At 43.9% G+C, this 22,313-nt stretch overlaps 1 protein-coding gene and 1 long non-coding RNA gene across 5 annotated transcripts; one reads left to right on the forward strand and one right to left on the reverse strand.

The window, feature by feature from the left end:
• Positions 1-267: 267 nt before the first annotated feature.
• LOC18052834 (zinc finger CCHC domain-containing protein 10) lies at positions 268-4,417 on the forward strand. 4 transcript variants are annotated; one of them, XR_002907252.1, is made up of 4 exons: positions 268-362; positions 478-563; positions 2,699-2,880; positions 4,208-4,417. XR_002907252.1 is itself a non-coding variant. In XM_006447182.2 (3 exons), the coding sequence occupies exon 3, from the start codon at positions 1,218-1,220 to the stop codon at positions 1,998-2,000; it is 783 nt and encodes a 260-aa protein (XP_006447245.1). In that variant the 5' UTR covers positions 268-362; positions 478-563; positions 1,152-1,217; the 3' UTR covers positions 2,001-2,643. The 4 variants fall into 4 exon arrangements, 2 of the variants coding, with proteins under 2 accessions (XP_006447245.1, XP_006447246.1); XR_002907253.1 differs by having other exon boundaries at positions 478-527; XM_006447182.2 differs by lacking the exons at positions 2,699-2,880; positions 4,208-4,417 and adding an exon at positions 1,152-2,643.
• A 14,570-nt stretch (positions 4,418-18,987) lies between these two features.
• LOC112101145 lies at positions 18,988-20,408 on the reverse strand. The gene is made up of 2 exons (XR_002907236.1): positions 20,232-20,408; positions 18,988-19,190 (listed from the first exon to the last, which is right to left on the reverse strand). It is a non-coding gene; the product is annotated as an uncharacterized LOC112101145 (long non-coding RNA).
• Positions 20,409-22,313: the final 1,905 nt, after the last annotated feature.

Genomic DNA, 22,313 nt, shown 5'->3' on the forward strand with positions numbered 1-22,313 from the left:
ATTTTTAACCCTAGACTCGATTTTTCTTAAGAAAATTATTCATTTAATTCTTTCTTTTTCTTGAAAAATAGTTGAAATAAAGTATTTTGCTGTGGGTAACATTTATTTTTGAAAGATCCATATGTTTAGTAATTTAAAAATTAGGGCTGGACATTCGGTTTCGTTTGAACCAAACCGAACCACATACCAAATAACCCACGTGGTTCAAATTACAAAAACAGAACCGTTTATGTTTAGTTCGGTTTTCAACCTTTTGGGGAAAAAAAATCATAAATACAACCGAAAGTTAAAAAGAAAAGCCAAAACACTAGGGACCAGGCGCTGCTTCTGCCGTCGCGAAGTCTCCGCAGCCGGCCGTGAAGGTTAGTTTCTGTTTGGCTTGTCTGTTCAATCTTTTTTAATTAAAGTTTTTGAAATACTTGAATGATGAAATTTGAGTTCTTTGTGTTTATTAATCCGATTATGTTTGTTGATCAGATTATCAAAAACCGTAGAACCCGTCGTTGCTGCCGCTGCCACCGTCGAAGGTTTTCTTCTACCCAGAATACTGTCCTTTTAAACTCGTACGTTATCTGGGTTTTGTTTGGAGTTGTCGTTAAATAGAACTTCTGCTTTCGTATGTTCATTTTTGTACCTATCTTATGTGCTTGCCATGAAATGATATGTGCAAGAGAATTAATGTATGTATATTTGTGCATATCAGGATGATACATGCAGCAGTATCTTGCTGAAACTTAGTATAGCTATACTTCAGAGTTCTTATTGCTCGTATGACATTTAAATAGTGAATTGTTTATTTGGATTGGTGTTTCCTTGAAATTTTTTCCCTTTGACTGGATTGTGCTGCTGTGAAAAATGGCCGTTTTTTAGAGTAATAATGTCGGGTCATTTTGGGAAGCATCAGAAATGCTTCAACTGAAAAAATCCAAAGAACCAAACCAAATCGATCTAATGCAGTTCAGGTTTTTTGAAGTTTGGTTTGAAACTTTCCAAATTGATTGGTTTGGTTTCTGAAAAAACCAAAGCAAACTTGAAGTGCCTAGTCCTAATTGAAGTTTCAAAGCTTTGTGTTATTAATTTTTTATAATTTTAAATTGTTGTTGGTATTGCTAGAAAGGTATGATTGGCTGAAATAGTGTTCTTGAATGCAGAGTGAGAGAATATTGTGTTTGAAATTTGTTAAGATTTGAGGAGTTAGAATTTTTAGCGTTTTCCGAATGTCGAGTAAGAAGGAAGATAAGGGTCAGGCTGCAGCTGAGAGAATCAAGGCTGCAGCCTTGAGTGCAGCGAAAGGTTTGAGTCGTGCTCAGGCAGAGAGGGCAGCCACTGCAGCTGCCCGAAACGTGAATGCCTATGGACAGAAGGAAGAAGGGCCAAGTAGATGGCAGGAGAAGAGGGAGGCAAAGAGGCAGATGTATTTGATGAGTACTGAAAAGGCGGTGAGATTGGGCGAAAGAAAGGATATTAAGTCTACAATGTCTACCATCGGTAGTGCAGCTTCCCAGTGCCAGAAGTGCTTTCAAATTGGGCATTGGACATATGAGTGTAAGAATGAGCGGGTTTATATGTCACGACCCTCAAGGACCCAACAACTTAAGAACCCTAAGTTGAAGATGAAGGTCTCAATCTCTTATGATTTGGATAACCCAGATGTTAAAGATAAGAAGGCTGAAGAGCGTTCCAAGAAAAGTAAGAGGAAGCATCGTTCTGATTTGGATTCCGGTAGTGATAGTGAGGCTTCAGTATTTGAAACAGATAGTGGGTCGTCATCTGTGACGGGGTCGGATTATTCTTCTCTTGAGAGTAGCTCATCTGACAGCTCATCATCTGACTCAGAGGAAGAGAGGAGACGGCACAGGAAGAAGAAGAGGCAGAGGAAGGGGCGGCGTAGAAGGTACAGCTCATCTTCTGATTCTTCTGATTCAGATTCGGCATCTGAATCTGACTCTGATGATAGGAGCAGTCGAAGGAAGAGCAGGAGGCACAGCAGAAAGCGCTGAAAGAGGCAACCCTGAAAGGGCCAAGCTACTGTGTTAATCTTTTCTGTGAGAGTTTGTCTTTTTAATTACTGGGAATCTTCATTGGCTCCATATATACCTTCTTTGAGTTCCATTTATAACTTCTTTGAGTCCATTTAGCCGCAGCTGTGGAGTTTACTAGGTGCAGATATTAAAGAATGTTGGAAATTGAGGTTGTAACGTTTCTAAAATAAGTTTGGTGGATGTTTCTTTAATATTTTAAGGCTTCTAAAATACTAATATATGCATTTTTTTGAGTCTTTTCAGTTCACTACAGTTAACTGTCTTTACTAACAAATGACGATTCTTATTTTCCTGTTAATCTTTGCAATCAAATCTCTCTGAGACTTTCGAGAGCCTTCCCCACCAAAAATCCACTGAAACGCACCAACCCAAAGAACTCTTACTCCATCTTTTTGAGTTCCTCCTGTATGGAGGTCGTTTATCCCCAAGATGGGTTCTTTCTTTTTGGATTTTGATGTTTGGTGGCTATGCTTCTCGCCAAGATCTAAGTCTATAATGGATTTTCAACATTTGGATTTAGATATTTGGTGGTTGTGTTTTTCACCATGATCTAAATTTGTAATGGGTTTTCTTCATTTGTATTCAGTCCTTTGGTGGCTGTGGTTGTGTTTGTTGTTGTTTTTATCTTTGTTTGTTATGATGTGTTTTTCTTCCAGGCCTGAACAGATTTGGAGAACTCCAAGTTGTAGACTGATCTCTGTTGATGATCCATACATCAGTTTATTAATTGGTAAATCCCACTATGATGGTGGAGAGTGAGATGAAAGAGCTAAAAGGATCTCTCAAGGAGACCTCTAATTTGTCATATGCTTTACTAGTAATCATAATCTTTACAAAGGTAACTCCTGTGTGCATTGAATTTCTTCTTGGTCCTTTTTATGATTTAGGTCTTGTTTGATATTGAGGTTGGGTAACTGTATCTCTTAAGCTACAGCATTAAAGTATTTGGTAAACACTAATTGTTGTAGCTTGAATGCTAAGTTGGTTTGATCCATCACTTGTATAATAAAAAATCTATAACATTTTTATTATTTTTGGCAAAATTATATTTAAAAATCATATTTACTACAGACTATTAACTTCTGTTTTATAGTTATAGTTTTTGTTTTTTCCATGTTGTTTTAGCTCAAAAGATACAACACCTTAATGACAATCAGGACTTTAGTGGTTTATCAATTGTGTAGTGTAAGAATTGATCTTGATGATCGTTGTTTTATTGGTATTACTTTGATCTAATGAAAAATATGTGGTTACTTGTTTCAAACCAAAAACACTAGAGAATACTTTTATATATTGGGTCTTCCTAAGTTTCATTTAATACAACTTACCGCCTGATAAAATTCATTCCCAGGCTCATCTGGCCTCATTACTCTATTACTCGTTTTTGAATTATTTTACTTGGATAAGTTACAGTACATGTAATTTACACAAAGCATTATTTCAAAGGTCCAATTAATTATATCATGTAGGGTATGTTATCCAAAGGGTAAATGCCCCTTCAGTCCTAAGGTTAGGCATCAATTGTAAATTAGTCCTTGTACTTTAAAAAATACCGATCCTTTATTACTTTAAAGAGTTATATATTACCCTTTTATTTTTGGGTAAATAATGCTACTTTTGTGAGAAGTTGTAAGCATCCATCCCTAGAAACATTTAAAACTAAATAACTAAAGCTGTAATGGTCGTTTTAGGTTGTGGTTGAAAATATGAGGACCAATTGAGAACCGATGCCTAACCTAGGGATGAAAGAGAAGTTTATCCTAATTTAAAATTTGGATTTTAACTGAGGCCTTGTTTTGTATTAACGTTACGTAAGTGTAGCTTAGAAGATACAGTGTTAAAGTGTTTAGTAGACACTAATTGTCGCAACTTAAAGGCTAAGTTGATTTAATCTTGCACTTATATAATGAAAAATCTATAATATTTTTGTTATTTTTATCAAAATTATTATTTTAAAATCATATTTGTTATACACTATTAATCTTTATTTTATAGTTACAATTTTTTTTTTTCACACCAATTGTAGCTTAAAAGCTACTGCAGCTTAATACCAAATAGGATCTTTGTTTTGTAATATCTAAAATTTATAGGAACCAATTGTTTTGTAAGATCTAAAATTTACAGTATTTTAATACTAAACAGGGTTTTAAGATCTATAAATATAGGTGCTTATGAGCAACTGGTGTCGCAGAACGGAGAAGAAGATGGAAGTATTGTTGGGTGGGTGAGCAATCAGTCAATTTAACAGCTTGAACTCTAGCTGTAATGTTGGCAAATATATATTGAGGCTTGTTTGGCAGCTGATTGAAATTCAATGTAGTCCTAGCATTTTTGCTTTATATAATGTTGTTTCTAATTTTAGTTTGGAGATGCAATTACATCATCGTAAATGTGGTTTTATAAATGATGTACCCCCATCTAATTAAAGAGTCAGAAAATTTGTCAAAACCTCAGAATAAGCATTAAGTTAAAGGTGGTGGGTACTTACGGGCTGGAGGTTTTTCTGCCATTAACTACGTATCGTTGTACAATTATTAGCATAATATCATGTGCAGATTAAGCAAATATAGACCCAATACTAATTTTTTTCTTGTCGGTGTTCATCAATTTGAAACCATTAATTGTCGCTAAATTTCGAAAATTTTTACCGTATACAGATCCTTTCGGTTCCATTTAATTTGGCCATTCCTTCAAAAATTGACGACATTTGATGGTTTCTAATTGATGAATACCCTGTTAAAGGTACAAGAAATTTGTGTCCAAACTTCGCTCGTATTTATGGAGAAGAAATTAGGTAGAAAAGCCAAGTCGACCTCACATTCCATTTGAGGGTCTATACCTGAGCTAAAAATCTCAGATATATTGTTATATAGCCTAGATAAGAGCATAAGAAAAAAATTCAGATCAATTCAACCCATTTTTTTTTTATATACGAAATTAAATCTTTCATTTAGAGAATTCATTAAACAAATACAAAAATTGAGGTGGGCCCATCCAACAAACAGGTTCCATATTTTCAAGAGCTAACTTTGCTAAAGAATGAGCAAAGCTATTACAATTTCTTACAACATGCTGGAACTTGATTGTCCTCAAGGATTTTAGCTTGTCTTGAATTTCGGAGATTATCCAAAAAAATTTAGTTCTACTACCTTTCTTGTTTAAAGCCAAGCTCACAATCTCTTGGGCATCTATTTCAAGTATCAAAAGAAGGCAATTCACTTACTCTGCAATTTATATCCCCAGTCTAGCAGCTTCAGCTTCGGCGTACATAACATCTCCGTAAAACTTGGATTGTTGCATGCCAGCGTCTACGAACTTTCCATTTGAGTCTCTAATTATTATACCCAAACCTGCAATCTGATCTTCTAGTTTAGTTGTAGCATCCACATTAACCTTAGTTATAACTTTCTGGTGGAGGATTCCAAGTTTGCTGTCTCGTTGGTTGTTGCATTAATCTCCACTCCTCCTTCAGTGCCTGGATTCTTCTATAAGAGTCAAGAATTGCTTCTGATCTAGCCACTGATAGCCGGAAGTTTTCTCTTTTCCTTTCAAAGACGAAAAGATTTCTTGAGTGCCAAATTGCCCAACACACAGTTACTATCATCTCCAGTTCGTTCGTGTTGTTGCTTCTTTTTAATTCATACAAAATATCCATCATGTTTTGGTGGATGAGGCCTCTTATCGTCTCTCGAACAGGCGTTAATTTCCAAGTCTTCTGTGAGGCTCTACATTCAAAAAGTACGTGATATGTAGTTTCACTTGTCCTTCCACATCTTTTGCATAATGGATCCTGTACACTCTTTCTCCTCCAATGGTTGTCAACTGTAGGGAGCAAGTTCTTGACAGTCCACGTGAATATCTTCACTTTTTCTGGAATTCCAAGTGTCCAAATAGCATTCCATGATGTTTGAGTGCTACTCGAACTACTAGGACAATTTGGAAACTCGATCTTCAAAGCCACTTGATAACTACTTTTAACTGAGTAGTTGCCTGATTTATCATAGTGCCATAGTGGTTGGTCCAATTGTGATGCTCTTGGGAGAGGAATTTTCAACATTTATTCTGCATCATCTGGTAAAAAATGATGTTGTATCATATTTTCCTTCCATTTGTTGTCCTGATCGATTAGGTCAGACACCTTAGTTTCCATAGGCAAAGTTGGTGGCAATATTACCTTGAAAGTTTCAGGTCTAGGAATCCAGCAACTATTGTCGATTTGCGCTTGATCACCATTGCCTATTCTCTATCTTAGTCCATTTTGAAAAACCATTCTTCCCCACAAAATACTTCTCCACACAAATGAGGGTTGTGATCCCACTTTGGCATTCAAGAAACAAGAATGCTTAAAGTACTTTGCCTTTAAGATTCTAGCCATCAAAGAGTCTGGATATTGCAAAATCCTCCAGCCTTGTTTTGCAATTAGAGCTTGATTGAAGCTAGACAAGTCCCGAAACCCCATACCACCTCTGCTCTTGGCCTTGCACAGTCTCTCCCATTTTGCCTAATGGATTGTTCTTTGGTCTTTTTTAGCTGCCCACCAAAAGTTTGCGATAACTTTTTGGATGTCATCACAAAGGCCCGAAGGTATCCTAAACACACTCATGGCATAGGCAGGAACTGCCTGTGCCACTGCTTTGATGAGGGTCTCTTTGCCACCACTTGAGAAAATTTTATCTCTCCAATTTGATATCTTGCTCAATACCCTAAGTTTGATGTCCTTGAAAAAAGTATTTCTTTTCCTTCCCACCATGGATGGTAATCCTAAGTATTTTTCATGCTTGGATACAACATTAAACTGAAAAATACTTTGGATTGCAGCAACTTGGGAACTTTGAACTTGTCCGCTGAAGAACATGGAGGACTTTTCGTAGTTGAAAATTTGGCCCGATGCTGTTGCATAGCAGTCAAATAAAGCCTTCAAATGAGTGTAGTCTTCTGTTGTTGCCCTTGTGAATATCAAACTATCATCGGCAAATAACAAGTGAGAGATAGACAAGTCTCCACTAAATTTTAGGCCATGGATGAGTTGCTTGGTCTCAGCCTGCATCAAAAGATTGGAGAATAGTTCTACACACAAAATAAACAAATAAGGGGATAAAGGGCAGCCTTGTCTCAAACCCCTTTGAGGCTGAATTAAGCCCTTCGCAGCTCCATTAATCAAAACAGAGAAGGATGATGTTGTAACACACCTCAAAACTAGGTCAATCCATTTCCTAGAAAATCCCAACCTTTCCATTGTAAATTGCAGAAAACCCCATTCCACTCTATAATGTGCCTTACTAATATCTAGCTTCAAGGCTGCTAATCCATTTTTTCTCCCCTTACTAAGCCTAATTTTATGAAGACACTCATACCCAATAATAATGTTATCAATGATGAGTCTATTTGGGATAAAAGCACTTCGGTTTGGTGAGATAATTTGGTGAAGTGTTTCAGCTTATTTGCTATAGTTTTTGCTATTATCCTATAAATGACATTGCAAAGGCTGATGGGTCTAAAATCAGTAACTCTCTCAGGCTTAGTAACTTTAGGGATCAAGGCAATATAAGTGTGATTGAGTGGGGTGATATTACCTCCTTCGTTAAGAATGTGGAGACATGTTGATGTAACTCCTTTCCCAACTGATTTCCAGTGTTTTTGAAAAAAAGCAGCTAGAAAACCATCTGGTCCAAGAGCTTTCATGGGTCACATTTGCGCTAAAATTGCGGCTAGTTCTTCCTTTGTGAATAGTTGGTCTAGCTGCTCATTCATCTCCCCATCCACTTTAACTGGCATATAATTGACAGGTGCTTCGAAGCTTTCTCGAGTAGGATTTGTAGTGGTGAAGAGGCCGTCAAAATACTCGCAAAACATTTTCTCTACCTCCTTAGTGTCTTCAGTCCATTTGTCTTGCTCGTCTCGGATTCCTCGTATTCAATTTTTCTGTTTCCTTGCAGAGGCTTTGGCATGGAAAAACTTAGTGTTCTTGTCTCCTGCTCTCAGCCAATCCGCTATAGAACGTTGCTTCTAGTAAATTTCTTCATCCACTAACAGATTGTCAATTTGCCTCTCAAGCTTTTTTATGCTTTCTTCATCCACATACTGCAAGTGCTGCTGTCTGGAAGTCTCCAAGTCGGTAAGCAGCTTGTCTAATTGCTTTGTTCTTCCTCCAAACTCCTCCTTGCTCCACAGCTTCAATTCAGCCATGGTATCTCTAATTTTCTTTTGAAACAGAGAAACAACATTTTCACCCTCCCAGCCACTGTGATCCATCCATTCCCGCTTGACAATCTCTTGGCATTGTGCATATGGGCTCCACATGTCCTCGTAGTGCACTCTCGAGAAAGATCTTTTTTCATACCTTGAATCTCTGTTCCTTTCTGTTACCTCCATCATAATCGGGTTGTGATCCGATGATTATGTTATTAAATTTTCAGCAATTTTCTCCTGGAAAACACTTCCCCAATTTTTGCAACATAAGAATCTATCCAATCTTTCTTCAATCAAAGAAGGCCCGTACCTCTTATTGGACCAGGTAAAAGGATATCCTTTACAACCGATATCAGTTAACCCACAATCATGGACTGCGTCTCTAAATTCACTGACCATGCTGAGACATCTAGTATTACTATCGGTTTTTTCATTTAGCTGCAAAATCTCGTTAAAATCTCCAAAACACAACCAGGGCAAAGAAGATAAAGCAGCCAATCTCCTCATCAAAGTCCAGGTGTGGTGTTTTTGCCCAGTTTCAGGGTGCCCATATTCCCGTACATCTCCAGTAACTTGCACTATCAGTATGAACTACAGCATCTATGTGATACTTACTATAAGATTTAATATCCACGGTTGTATCATAATGCCATTTCTACCAACTACAAAACAATTTTCAAACATTAACTCAGTACCTTTTTGCCTCATTAGTCCAGCCTCCCATCTTTGTTTCACACAGGAACAGGATTTGAGGCTTGTGCCTTTGGAGAATTTTGTTTTGCTTCGCGGAACGTTCGGTCATTCCCCAATCCCGAAACGTTTCAGCTGATGATTTTCATGGCCGTTGCTTTTTCCATCGTTGGTGTTTCAACTTCCAAACTTCCATCACTCTGAATTTCCCTCCTCTGCTCGTGTTTAGCTTCTAGCGCTAAATTAAGAAAGAGTCTTTTTGTATTGCACAGCTTTCTCCTCTTTACTTCTGGGCTTTGTTTCAAAAACTTCAGTCATCGGCCTTTTAACACGCGTTGGCCCAAGCTTGGGAACTTCTTTTTTCTCCCTATTTCTAGCTTCCAATTTCCACCGTCTTTTCTTTTGTTTGATAGCAGCTACGCTTACCCCATTATTCAACCCATCTACTTTAGATTCTGCTTGGGCCGAAACCGAGCCCACCTCAAGTTGAAAATCCATTGCTTGGGAACCCCTCTGATTATGCTCACTTTTCTGCACCTTTCGGCTTACCTCAAAATCTTCGAAGTTCAATTTAAGGTTCGCCTTTTTCTAAAATTCCCACCGTCTTGTACTGTCACTTTTTTTTGCCGCCCCAAGTTCCTCTTTTCTTGGGGACCTGTCTACGTTACAGATTCTGTAACAAACATCTCCCGTCATTAAATGCTCACTCTGATCCGGGTCTAACCATTTGTTTTTTTACTTCCTTTTTTCTGGCATTTTCAGACTTCCAGGCGGCTTCATTAAATGCTCACTCTGATCCGGGTCTAACCATTTGTTTTTTTTAAGAGCAGTGATATTTAATCCCCTTATTATATTTTATTAGCTTTCACTTTTTAATTAATCTCGTTAAAAATTTTAAACTAATTATTATCTCTCAACATACACCCAATCCCGAATTTAACCATATTATAATTTTTATCTTTTTTTCAAACGCTCATCATATAAAACTTATAAAATTTATTTGAAAAAAAATTAAAGTCACTATAATCTCTTTTTTTCTCTTTAAAAAATTTATCCATCATTGCCATAGCCAAATATTTCATACTTCTTATCACCCTCTGCTCAATACCGTTAAATTTATTTCTTCTGTGATTAAAAAAGTAAAACATACAATATTTAAAAAGAGATAATAATTTAAAAAGTTAAAGAAATTAGCGTTTAAAAAATTAAATTTTTTAAATTAGATATTAATAGAAATTATCACGTGGATGCACTTAAAAATTATTTACCTTTTAAAGTCATTTCATTTAAAGATAAAATAGATATTAGTATAAAAGTAATTAGTGGAGACTAGTGAAATATAACGAGGGAGTCAAATATCACAACTCTTTTTTTTTTTAAATAATTGAATTTTAAATTTTAAATTAAAATCTAAAAAATGCAATAAAAAAATTTAAAAAGAAAAAAAATCCTAACTCTTAAATCAATGTGTTTGGGAGGGATACTGTTTGGGACAAATGCGTCGAAGGGACCAGGAATGACGAGCAGACATCTGATGGCGGAGTTCTGCGAACCGGTGTGTTCCGTTAAAGCCTGGCGCGTGGAAGAACAGGAGCAGAAACATCCTGCTCGTCCACGATGTTGCCGTCCGCGAGGCCAATTCCTATAAAAGGCATGAGGCCATTCCGGCTAGAGATCGAGAGGCGAGGAGACCCGGTCGATGGCAGTTGGCAAGACGTGCTCTCCAGCACGAGAATCTAGGCACAACAGCCACGCTTTCCCCAGAACCGCGACGTAACACGCAAGATCTCACAGAGCCATGACAGCCACACTTTCCCCAGAACCGTGGCGTAACACGCAAGGTCTCCCAGAGCCATGGCAGCCACGCTTTCCCCTGAACCGTGGCGTAACACGCTAGATCCCATGTTTTGCCCATAACGCAGCAGTTGGAGTCCCATACCGTCTCGAAAAGAGCGGAAGACTGAGATTCAGAGGAAGCCTATAAAAAGGTAGCCAACGAAGGTAAAAGGGTTGGCATTCTTGAGAAAAGGGGAGAAAACCACAAGAAACGCCATAAGACCTGTGGCAAGCTTTTCCCGAACCTTCATATCTGACTTGAGCGTCGGAGGGTTTGCGCCGGGAAAACAACCGGCATACTCTGACTTATCTGTGTACGCAGGGACCTCCGGGGAAGAAGCCTGACGAGGAGACCTCCTGGTCGTGACGAAGTTGATCGAGCAGAGATCCTGATCGTAGAACGAGGAGAACCGGAATCTCGCATCAACATTTTGGCGCCGTCTGTGGGGATCCAGAGCAAAAAGCTTCTGTCGATAGCAAGAAGAGGGGTGGAGTAAGCGAAAGGCAATGGAGATAGGAGGAAGTAGCGCACAAGGGGGTGACATAAGGCTTAACGATTCCGTGACGCTGAGGGAGGTAATCAGCGAAGCACGGGAAAAAGTCATGTTCGACCGGATGGAGCGAATGGAAAAGCAGATGGAAACCTTGACAACCATCCTGCATGAGCTGCGGAACGAGCGAAGGGTAACCCAAGAGGGAAGGGTGAGAGGCGGTGGAGCGGCACCAGGTACCGATAGTGCGGAGAGAAGTCAAACCGCTGGGAGATTTGGTGGTGAGAGAGGTAACGTACCTCTGCGGGGAGAATTTCATAGAGAAAGAGAGCAGTCCCCGGTAAGACAGACTTGTGACGGGGGCGACGGGGTGGTGAATGCAGAGGAAACAGAACTGAGGCAACACTTACATGATGTAGAGCGAGAGCGGGATCAAGCTGCAGCGCGCGACCCTGGTCGCGCAGGACAGCTGGAGGAGGAAGTGCGAAGGCTAGCGCAAATAATTGATGACATGCAAGGGAGGAACAGAGCCCCTGGTTGGAGGATAATGCTGGACGGGGAATCACCGCTCGCAGCAGAGATCATGAGGGCAGTTATTCCGAGAGATTTCCGCCTCCCCGACCTCAGATACTCGGGAAGAACTGACCCGCTGATGCACATGGAGCGCTTCAACGACATAACGGGGGTACAGGGATTATCTCCATCCCAAAGGTGCAGGGTGTTCCCACTATCCCTTGAGGGACGTGCACGAGAATGGTACAGGAAACTTCCTCGGGGCAGCATAAAAACCTTCGAGCAGATGTGCCAGGAATTCGCAGAGCAGTTTAGTGGGGCAATGTCACCGGAAGATGACATGATGGAGCTGAAGAGCATGAAACAGGGGGAGCAAGAAACCCTTCGGGAATTCATCAAGAGGTTTCATCGGGCTGTCCTCGACTTGGGAGCCTTCAACCACCCTCAGGCGTTAAGGGGACTGAAAGAAGGGGTGAAGATAGGAAGGCTGTGGTACAATTTGAGAAGCCCAGCTATTCAAACGTATGCAGCCGCATACGAACAGGCTAAAAGAGACATCGAGATTGAAGAGGAGAAGGCTGCACGGATCAAGACAGACCAGTTGGAAGGGTTAGGGAGGAAAGAGAAGAAAGCATTACCAACTAATGGGCCGATCAGGAGGAGGGACCACCAGATCTCCGGTAGTGGAGCAGGAGGTAGGGTAATTGCTTACCAGCCTCATCAGAGGCCGCCACAGTATCAGCGCAGCAGGGCGCCACCTCCTCGTTCCCCAGCCAGGGAGCCTTGGAGAAGACATGATCCGGCATCCGGCGATCTTCATCAACATTCCCACGGTAGCAGGACGAGCAGACCAGAAGCACTCCCACCGCCCCCAACTCACAGTGGGGCAAACAGAGAAAGAGCAGTGCATCTGGTCGACCAGAACCAGGACTATGGGCGGTACACTCCCTTGAAGATGCCCCTGGATGAGGTGTACGAGGCCATAAAGGGTCGAGGGCTGCTGCACCTCCCTACACCAATAACAAAGCTACCCAACAGGAGGGATAGAGGACGTTATTGTAAGTTCCATGGCACCCATGGCCATACCACAGCAGAGTGTAGAGATCTCAAGACCCAGGTCGAAGATTTGGTGAGAAATCGGTACCTGGACGAGTTTATGGATGGGACTTTCCCGATGGTGGCCACAACGGATGAAGGGGAGCAGAGTGAAGGAATCTTGAGACGCGAGCCGCCCGCAGCGAGGGTGATAGCTGGGGGCCCAACGTTAGCCGGAGATTCGAACAGATCGAGAAAAAATTATGCCAGATACGCCATGACCAGTAAAGAGATACTCTTCAACACCCCAGCAGCCAAACGAGCAAGGGTCAGGCAAGTGCCAATCATGTGGACGGATGAGGATGAGGAAGGGATTCTATACCCCCACGAGGACGCTTTAGTCATCAAGGCTACGATCGCTAGCAAGAAGTTTGACCGGATACTGGTTGATACGGGGAGCTCAGTTGATGTGCTATTTAAATCAACTTTGGAAGAAATGGGAATAGCCGACCGGAAGTTGGAATACACCAACACCTCCTTGAAGGGGTTCGGAGGAGGGAAGCTGGTCCCTCTGGGCGTGGTCGAACTGCCTATCACAATCGGGGGCCCCCCGACAGAAAGAACAATGATACTGGACTTCGTCGTAGTGGACGAGGAAGGTCCTTACCAGATGATCCTAGGTCGGCCATTTTTAAGGATGAGCAAAGCGGTGCTGTCCAACCATTATCTGGCTCTGAAGTACCGGGTGAATGGGGTAGTCGGAGTGGTACGAGGAGACCAGAGGATCGCAAGAAGCTGCTACTCCTCGGCAGCAAGGGAGGCGATGCAGATAACATCCCTCGATACCCGAGTGGAAAACAAGACTGGCAGACAAGAACCCGTAGAGGATCTGGAAACAGTAAGCATGGGACCAGAGAACCCGGGAAAGACGATCAGAATCGGGTCGAGACTTGAGGGAGAGCAAAAGCAGGAGTTGGTGAAATGCTTACAGGCTCACGCCGACGTGTTTGCCTGGACACATGAGGACATGCCAGGGATTGACCTAGAGGTAGCATGTCATAGGCTGGCAATAAAGAAAGGTGCTCGGGCAGTAAGGCAGAAGAGGAGGTGCTTCAACCAGGAGAGGTATGAGGCTGTAAATGATGAGGTGGAGAAGCTTCTGAGAGCAGGGTTCATTCGGGAAGTCAATTACCCAGAGTGGATATCAAATGTGGTGTTGGTAAAGAAGGCAAACGGCAAGTGGAGGATGTGTGTGGATTTCACAGACCTCAATAAGGCGTGCCCAAAAGACAGCTTCCCTTTACCAAAGATCGATCAGCTAGTAGATTCAACGGCTGGACATGGTCTGCTTAGCTTCATGGACGCATTCTCGGGATACAACCAGATCCCCATGTACGAGCCGGATGAGGAGAGCACGGCTTTCATCACTAACCAAGGTCTGTTCTGTTACAGGGTGATGCCATTCGGTCTCAAGAATGCTGGGGCCACCTATCAAAGGCTGGTGAATAAAGTCTTTAAGCCCTTGATCGGGAAAACCATGGAGGTGTACGTGGACGACATGATCACCAAGTCCAAAATCCCGAAGGAACATGTCAGACATATCGAGGAGACGTTCGAGCTTTTGAGGAAGTATAAGATGAAGCTCAACCCGGAGAAGTGTGCTTTTGGGGTCGAGTCAGGGAAATTCCTGGGATTCATGGTGAGCCATAGGGGGATTGAAGCAAATCCCGAGAAGATCCAGGCGATTGTGCAAATGACGTCTCCTCGAAACCTGAAGGAGATGCAGAGCCTCACGGGGAGGCTGGCGGCGTTGAGCAGATTCATATCCAAGGCTACAGATAAGTGTCAGCCATTCTTTCAAGTGATAAGGAGGGGAAAGAAAACGGAATGGACCCCAGAATGCGAGGAAGCCTTCCGGAACTTGAAGCATTACTTGCAGCAAGCTCCGCTACTGTCCACACCGAGGGATGGGGACAAGTTGAATCTGTATTTGGCGGTATCTGATCGGGCCGCCAGTTCCGTTCTAGTGAGAGAGGAAGAAGGAATTCAGTATCCGATATACTACACCAGCAAGGCCCTGCTCGACGCTGAGACCAGATACCCAACGATGGAGAAATGGGCACTGGCCCTTGTGGTTGCTGCTCGGAAGTTGAGGCCGTACTTTCAAGCATTCCCGGTCTCGGTAATAACCAACCAGCCATTGCGTCAAATTCTGCACAAGCCGGATGCCTCTGGTCGGCTCGTCAAATGGGCTGTAGAGCTGAGCGAATTCGACTTAGACTATAAACCCCGCGCGGCGATAAAGGCCCAGGCAATGGCCGATTTCGTAGCTGAGTTCGCGGAGCCCGAAGTATGCTTGGGTCAGCAAGATGCAGATATAGGCAACGACGAAACTCAAGTATGGCAGATATCTGTGGATGGGTCATCAGGAGAGCGGGGTTCAGGAGCAGGGATTGTCCTGGAAGGCCCAGAGGGGGAGGAGATCTCTTATGCTGTAAAGTTGGAATTTGCAGCCACAAATAATCAGGCAGAATATGAAGCCTTGATAGCAGGGCTGGAATTGGCTAGGGCCGTGAAAGCGGACAGAGTTAAGATCAGAACCGATTCCCAGCTGGTTGCGAATCATGTCAGTGAAAGATTCCAACCAAGAGAGGAGAAGATGGAACAGTACCTAAGGATAGTCAGGCAGATGATGGGGAAGTTCGAAGCAGTGGAGGTGATACAAATCCCCAGGGAGCAGAATAGTCGAGCAGACATTTTGGCTAGGATGGCAGCCGTCGCCGACCCAAAAATGTCAAAGTCGGTCCCCCTAGAAGTGAAGTCTCGCCCGAGTATCGAGCAAAATTTGGGGGTGTTGCGGATAGAACAAAAAAGCTCGTGGAGGGACCCGATAGTTTCATACCTTAGAGACGGGGTCTTACCACCAGATAAGCTACGGGCTCGGAAGATTAGAGCTCAGGCCTCGAGATACACGATGATCGATGGGGTACTGTATCGACGAGGATATACATTACCGTTCCTTCGGTGTTTGGACGATGACGACGCGGATTACGTGCTGAGGGAAGTGCATGAAGGAATTTGCGGAAATCATTCTGGCGGGAGGTCCCTGGCCCACAAGGTTCTAAGGCAGGGATATTTCTGGCCGACGATGCACCAGGATGCGCAAAGGAAGACCAGGAGCTGTGCAAGCTGCCAGAGTTTTGCAAATTTCTCTAACCAACCACCAGAGAAGCTCACCTCCATGGCCTCCCCTTGGCCATTCGCTCAATGGGGAATTGATCTGATCGGCCCATTGCCAAAGGGACGAGGAGCAGCAACACATGCGATAGTCGCTATAGATTACTTCACGAAGTGGATAGAGGTAGAAGCCCTTAGCAGGATCACAGAGAAGAAAACAACAGACTTCGTGTGGAGAAACCTGGTCTGTCGATACGGGATCCCATATGCCTTGGTAACGGATAATGGCAGGCAGTTCGATAATCACAGCTTCAGGGATTTCTGCCAGAACCTCGGGATAGAACTGAAGTATTGCTCGCCTGCTCACCCTCAATCGAATGGACAAGTAGAAGCAGCCAACAAGACAGTCAAGAGGCTTCTGAAAACCAGGCTCGGAGCAAAAAAGGGTGCGTGGGTTGACGAGCTGTCAGGTGTGCTATGGGCATACAGAACAACCCACAAAACCGCAACGGGGGAGACACCGTTCGCTTTGGCTTTCGGACATGAAGCGGTCGTGCCGGCTGAGGTAGGAACGACCACACACCGGACAGATCATTTCAATGAACAGGAGAACGACGAGCAGATATGCTTGAATCTTGATCTGCTAATGGAGAGGAGGGAACAAGCAGCCGAGCGATCAGTCACTTACCAACAGAGGGTTGCTCGGTATTATAACCAGAAGGTGAACATACGGCAATTCAGGGTCGGAGACTGGGTACTGAGAAGAGTGAATCAGAGCACCAAAGATTCGACTCAAGGAGTGCTGGGACCGAATTGGGAAGGGCCGTATAGAGTCAAGCAGATAGCGGGGCCCGGAGCTTACAAGCTGGTTCGCGCAGACGGCCACGAAGTGAAACGCCCATGGAACGCAGCACACCTCCGAAAATACTTCCAGTAAGACTTGCTCACATTTTAAAGCAATTTCTGCTCATGCTGTCTATCTTTTATTTTTATGTTTTATGTCCGAACAATTTCATGTAAGTCAAATCCTGCCATTAATGTAACGTCGACGAATTTTATTCGCTTGAAACCGAAAAAAATCCTGAGGCATGCAAAGGCTCGCCAAGTCTCAGAGCCTGTCTTATGGCGAGACAGGAGCCAAGCATGCCAGGATCTGCTCGGCCACGAGAAGGCAGCAGAATCCAAATCGTTTGAAGAAAATCCTGAGGCATGCAAAGGCTCGCCAAGTCTCAGAGCCTGTCTTATGGCGAGACAGAAGCCACGCATGCCAGGATCTGCTCGGCCACGAGAAGGCAGCAGAATCCAAATCGTTTGAAGAAAATCCTGAGGCAGGCAAAGGCTCGCCAAGTCTCAGAGCCTGTCTTATGGCGAGACAGGAGCCAAGCATGCCAGGATCTGCTCGGCCACGAGAAGGCAGCAGAATCCAAATCGTTTGAAGAAAATCCTGAGGCATGCAAAGGCTCGCCAAGTCTCAGAGCCTGTCTTATGGCGAGACAGAAGCCAAGCATGCCAGGATCTGCTCGGCCACGAGAAGGCAGCAGAATCCAAATCGTTTGAAGAAAATCCTAAGGCATGCAAAGGCTCGCCAAGTCTCAGAGCCTGTCTTATGGCGAGACAGAAGCCAAGCATGCCAGGATCTGCTCGGCCACGAGAAGGCAGCAGAGTCCAAATCGTTTGAAGAAAACCCAAGGCACGCAAAGGCTCACCAAGTCTCAAAGCCTGTCTTATGGCGAGACAGAAGCCAAGCGTGTCAGGATCTGCTCGGCCACGAGAAGGCAGCAGAATCCCAATCCTCGAAAAACCCAAGGCACGCAAAGGCTCACCGAGTCTCAAAGCCTGTCTTATGGCGAGACAGAAGCCAAGCATGGCGGGATCTGCTCGACCGCGTAAAGGCGAGCAGAATCCCGAACATCGGAAAATTTTCTAAGGCATGTGGCGAAATCATATACCAAGCCATAGCCGGCTCGACCAGACGAGGACGAGCAGGCTCTCGTAATTACCACACAAGAGAGTAATCAAAAACATTTCTATTAATTTGTTAATAATTAACAAAGCAGATAATCTTCACAAACATTGTTCATTACAATACAAGAAACATATCAGGAAGGTCGTGGATCAGTAAGCCCAGCAGCGTCGGTTGGCTGGACCTCCTCAGGTGCAGGAGGAGTATCACCCGTCGCATCCAGAGGGGCGCTCGCCTCGCCAACATCAGCAGGGACTGCACGAGGAGGAGAGTCTCCCTCCTCAATCACGATCGGCTCTACCCCTTCGGCATCTTCCTTGGCCGCCTCCTCGTCCATATGTTGAGCAACACCAGCTGCAAGGTCATCCATCTTCAGATCAGGGTGTTGCTTCCCGAGGACGGCCATGATACAACGATAGGAATGCCGAAGTCCCTGGTCGTACTGGTTGTCGGCCTCCCTCTCCAAGTTCTCTATATGAGCTCGGTGGGAATCGCGGAGAGATTCGAGCTGAGCCTCATACATAGCCCTCTGCCCTTGGAGATCCTCCTTAACCTTGGTCAGCTCCTCCTCGAGGGTAATGGCTTTTGCTTGAGCAAGGGACTCTTGCTCTATCAGCTTGAGGTTCTCAACGTTTAGCTCCCCCGCTTTTTTCTCGGCAACGTCAGCTCTGGTCGTCGCCGATTGAATGTCCTCCTTCATCTTCCTGTCGTAACGGCCAACCTTGGCCTTATAGTAGGTGGCCATGCAGCCGAGATGGAAAGCACTATACTGCATGGCTCCCACCAGCTCGCCCAGGGTACAACCGTCAAAGCCCTCCAGGTCCTTCTTGCTCACGAGTTTAGACAACTCATTGAGATAGGGAACCAAGTGTTCTGGTCGGCTGTCGGGTAAGCGAGACTGAGGCACAACAGGCGGAGAAGAGGAAGCAGGATCAGTGGCTGCTCTACTGGATTCCCCGACTTTAGCAGAGGCAGGAGGGAGAGCCTGCAAGGGAGGAACCTGCTGCACGATGTTCTTTCGCTTCGCAGCGGGAGCATCTTTGTCCTGGTCCCTATCGGTTGTTGGAGGCCGAGAGCGTTTCCTGGTCAGAGCTCCAATCACTGCGTCCTCCATCTTATGGCCAGGAAGTATCAACCGAGACTCGAGGAAGTTGTATGTAGATAGCAGTTCTCGGCTCGAGCAGGAATTGGCCAATACAGCCTCGACCCGTTTAAGCTGACCAGGTCGGAGCGGGAAGTGAACACCCCAGGAAACTGCAGCACAAACGGACACTTGGTTAGAGACAAACCAATACAGCAGGAACAATTATGGATACAAGACATCTAAAGCGAGCAGGCAACCTGGGACCGTGAAACGGGGTGGGACGCGACAATCCTTCCCGTCTATTTGTGCAACTTGACCCCAGGGACCCCCAGCAAAAAAGAATTTCCTCTTCCAAGTCCCACCACCACCAGTTGGAAGATCAGTTATGGGTTTCCTGCTCTTGGTACCAGATTGGAAGTAGTACCAGCCGGCATCTTTAGGGCTGCTCTTCAGCTGGTACAGGTGCTTCACCTCATCAACCGTGGGCTCGCTTTGGCAACATCTGTCCCACAATATGAACAGACCAGAGAGCACTCTCCACCCGTTGGGGTTCAGCTGACCAGGAGCCAGATTTAGCCCGTTAAGTATCCGGGCAAAGTAAGGCTGCAAGGGACACCTCAGCCCATACTTAAAGCTCTCCAGATACAGGGTAACGTATCCCCTGGGAGGCCGGCTAGGTGTATCCTTCTTTCCTGGGATCTTAAGAGGTATCTCACCAGGAATACTATACCTAAGTCGGAGGTCATTGAGCTCGTCAAACGTGGTCGTACACGACATGTAATCAATGGCATAATCACGCGACAAGGCTCTACCTCCTACTGTACCCCGTTCTTCTGGTCGTGATGCTCCTGATGGGGACGCCTCACTAGAATCATCCCCTTGACCCTCACTCAAGGTGTTCTCCGATCCAGAAGATCCTTCTTCATCGCTACTGTCGCTCGAGGAGGTTGTTTGGGGAGACATCCTCCTAGCGCTAGTACCAACACTAGACCTAATGGGCTCTAAGGGGATCCCGGGATCAAAAGCAAAATCAGCGGGCAGACTAGGCAAAAAACCTAGTTCGTCGTCACCAACCTCAACGACCTTCTCCTTACCCTTCGACATATCCTAAGTTCTAACCAAAACACCACCGCCAACTACAACCTCAAGCAAAGCAGAGAGAAAGGAAATTACCTACAACTAACCAATACCGAAAAAAATAGAAGAAATACCTGAAGCAGGGACTCGGTCAGAGAGAGACAGGGATGACAGCTTTGGCGCCGAGGTTCATTCGCCGGAGAGACAAGAATGGAGAAAATGACGAGTTCGTGTTTGAAGATTTTGGGTTTCCTTACTGAGAAGCAAACTCTTGGGCTGCCAGCATTTAATGACGCATATTCCGAGAATCCCGTAACCGTCGATTTGAAATTCAAATGGAGGGGGGGATTTCTGCCACGTCACCTCGTCCGCAATTAAATGCGACATGACTCCTGGCAGCCTTTTCCAAACCACGCGAGCGAGTACTATCGAGTTTCTACTGCTGGTCCACTACATTACCCAACACCAGAAACTGGGGGACCGGTGTTTGGGAGGGATACTGTTTGGGACAAATGCGTCGAAGGGACCAGGAATGACGAGCAGACATCTGATGGCGGAGTTCTGCGAACCGGTGTGTTCCGTTAAAGCCTGGCGCGTGGAAGAACAGGAGCAGAAACATCCTGCTCGTCCACGATGTTGCCGTCCGCGAGGCCAATTCCTATAAAAGGCATGAGGCCATTCCGGCTAGAGATCGAGAGGCGAGGAGACCCGGTCGACGGCAGTTGGCAAGACGTGCTCTCCAGCACGAGAATCTAGGCACAACAGCCACGCTTTCCCCAGAACCGCGACGTAACACGCAAGATCTCACAGAGCCATGACAGCCACACTTTCCCCAGAACCGTGGCGTAACACGCAAGGTCTCACAGAGCCGTGGCAGCCACGCTTTCCCCTGAACCGTGGCGTAACACGCTAGATCCCATGTTTTGCCCATAACGCAGCAGTTGGAGTCCCATACCGTCTCGAAAAGAGCGGAAGACTGAGATTCAGAGGAAGCCTATAAAAAGGTAGCCAACGAAGGTAAAAGGGTTGGCATTCTTGAGAAAAGGGGAGAAAACCACAAGAAACGCCATAAGACCTGTGGCAAGCTTTTCCCGAACCTTCATATCTGACTTGAGCGTCGGAGGGTTTGCGCCGGGAAAACAACCGGCGTACTCTGACTTATCTGTGTACGCAGGGACCTCTGGAGAAGAAGCCTGGCGAGGAGACCTCCTGGTCGTGACGAAGTTGATCGAGCAGAGATCCTGATCGTAGAACGAGGAGAACCGGAATCTCGCATCAACACAATGAATAATAAAAAAGACCTAAAAGTATAATATTGAATTGACACATACACATTGTTACACTCACACACACCCTTGATCCATTGTCGATTGAATTAGATCACCACTAGCACCGATCTTGTCCACCCCACCAACCCCTTATAAAGATGCTTATTCCATCATTTTCATTCAATTTCCACCAACTTAGAGTTGCTTTGTTATGGAATACTATTATTTAAACTTACTATCTTTGAAAGTTTTCACTTAAGTATCTGTTGTTAACCAATTTCCTACCATTTCAGTTTCTCATCTGGTTTATTAAATTCAAAGTCAACTAATTTAAGACCTTTAGGTTTTAGGTAGTCTTAATTAATTAAGAAAATGCTTAAATTAAAGAATCTAGTTCTAAAAAAAATTAAAAATATAAGCTTTTATTTGCTTTATTTTTTTATTTTAATTTTGGAACAGTCATTTTCTTTCATTTATTTTTATTATAGCAACTTATTGATTATTAATGTATTACAAATTTATAAACAAATTTTAAAATAATTAGAAAAAAGAAGTCTGTGGAAGGCCAGGCAATGGGCTTGAGCCGTTTAAACTTGGAGGGGCTTATAGAGGGTCTAGACCTAGTTTTACTAACTTGTGCTAAAGTATGTCTCAGTCTATCAATTTGTCATCTCTACTTAATATGTATCCTACAAATTAATCAAAATCAATTTATTTATATTAATATATTCAAATAATTAAACCAAAACCAAAACTATTACACTTAATTAAGAACTTTTTTTGAAATTCTTAAGTTCGGATGCTTAAATGCAGAATTTATGCAGATTCGTTATTCAACCATATAGCATACTAATTAATTGAATAGAAATATTATAACACTACATGGTGTAAAAGTGAATCCGTACGCCCAAGCACGGTTGAATTTCGTACAAATTCACTTTTACACCA

Source organism: Citrus clementina, unplaced genomic scaffold (genome assembly GCF_000493195.1).
Source record: "Citrus clementina cultivar Clemenules unplaced genomic scaffold, Citrus_clementina_v1.0 scaffold_2, whole genome shotgun sequence".
NCBI classification, from domain to species: Eukaryota; Viridiplantae; Streptophyta; class Magnoliopsida; order Sapindales; family Rutaceae; genus Citrus; species Citrus x clementina.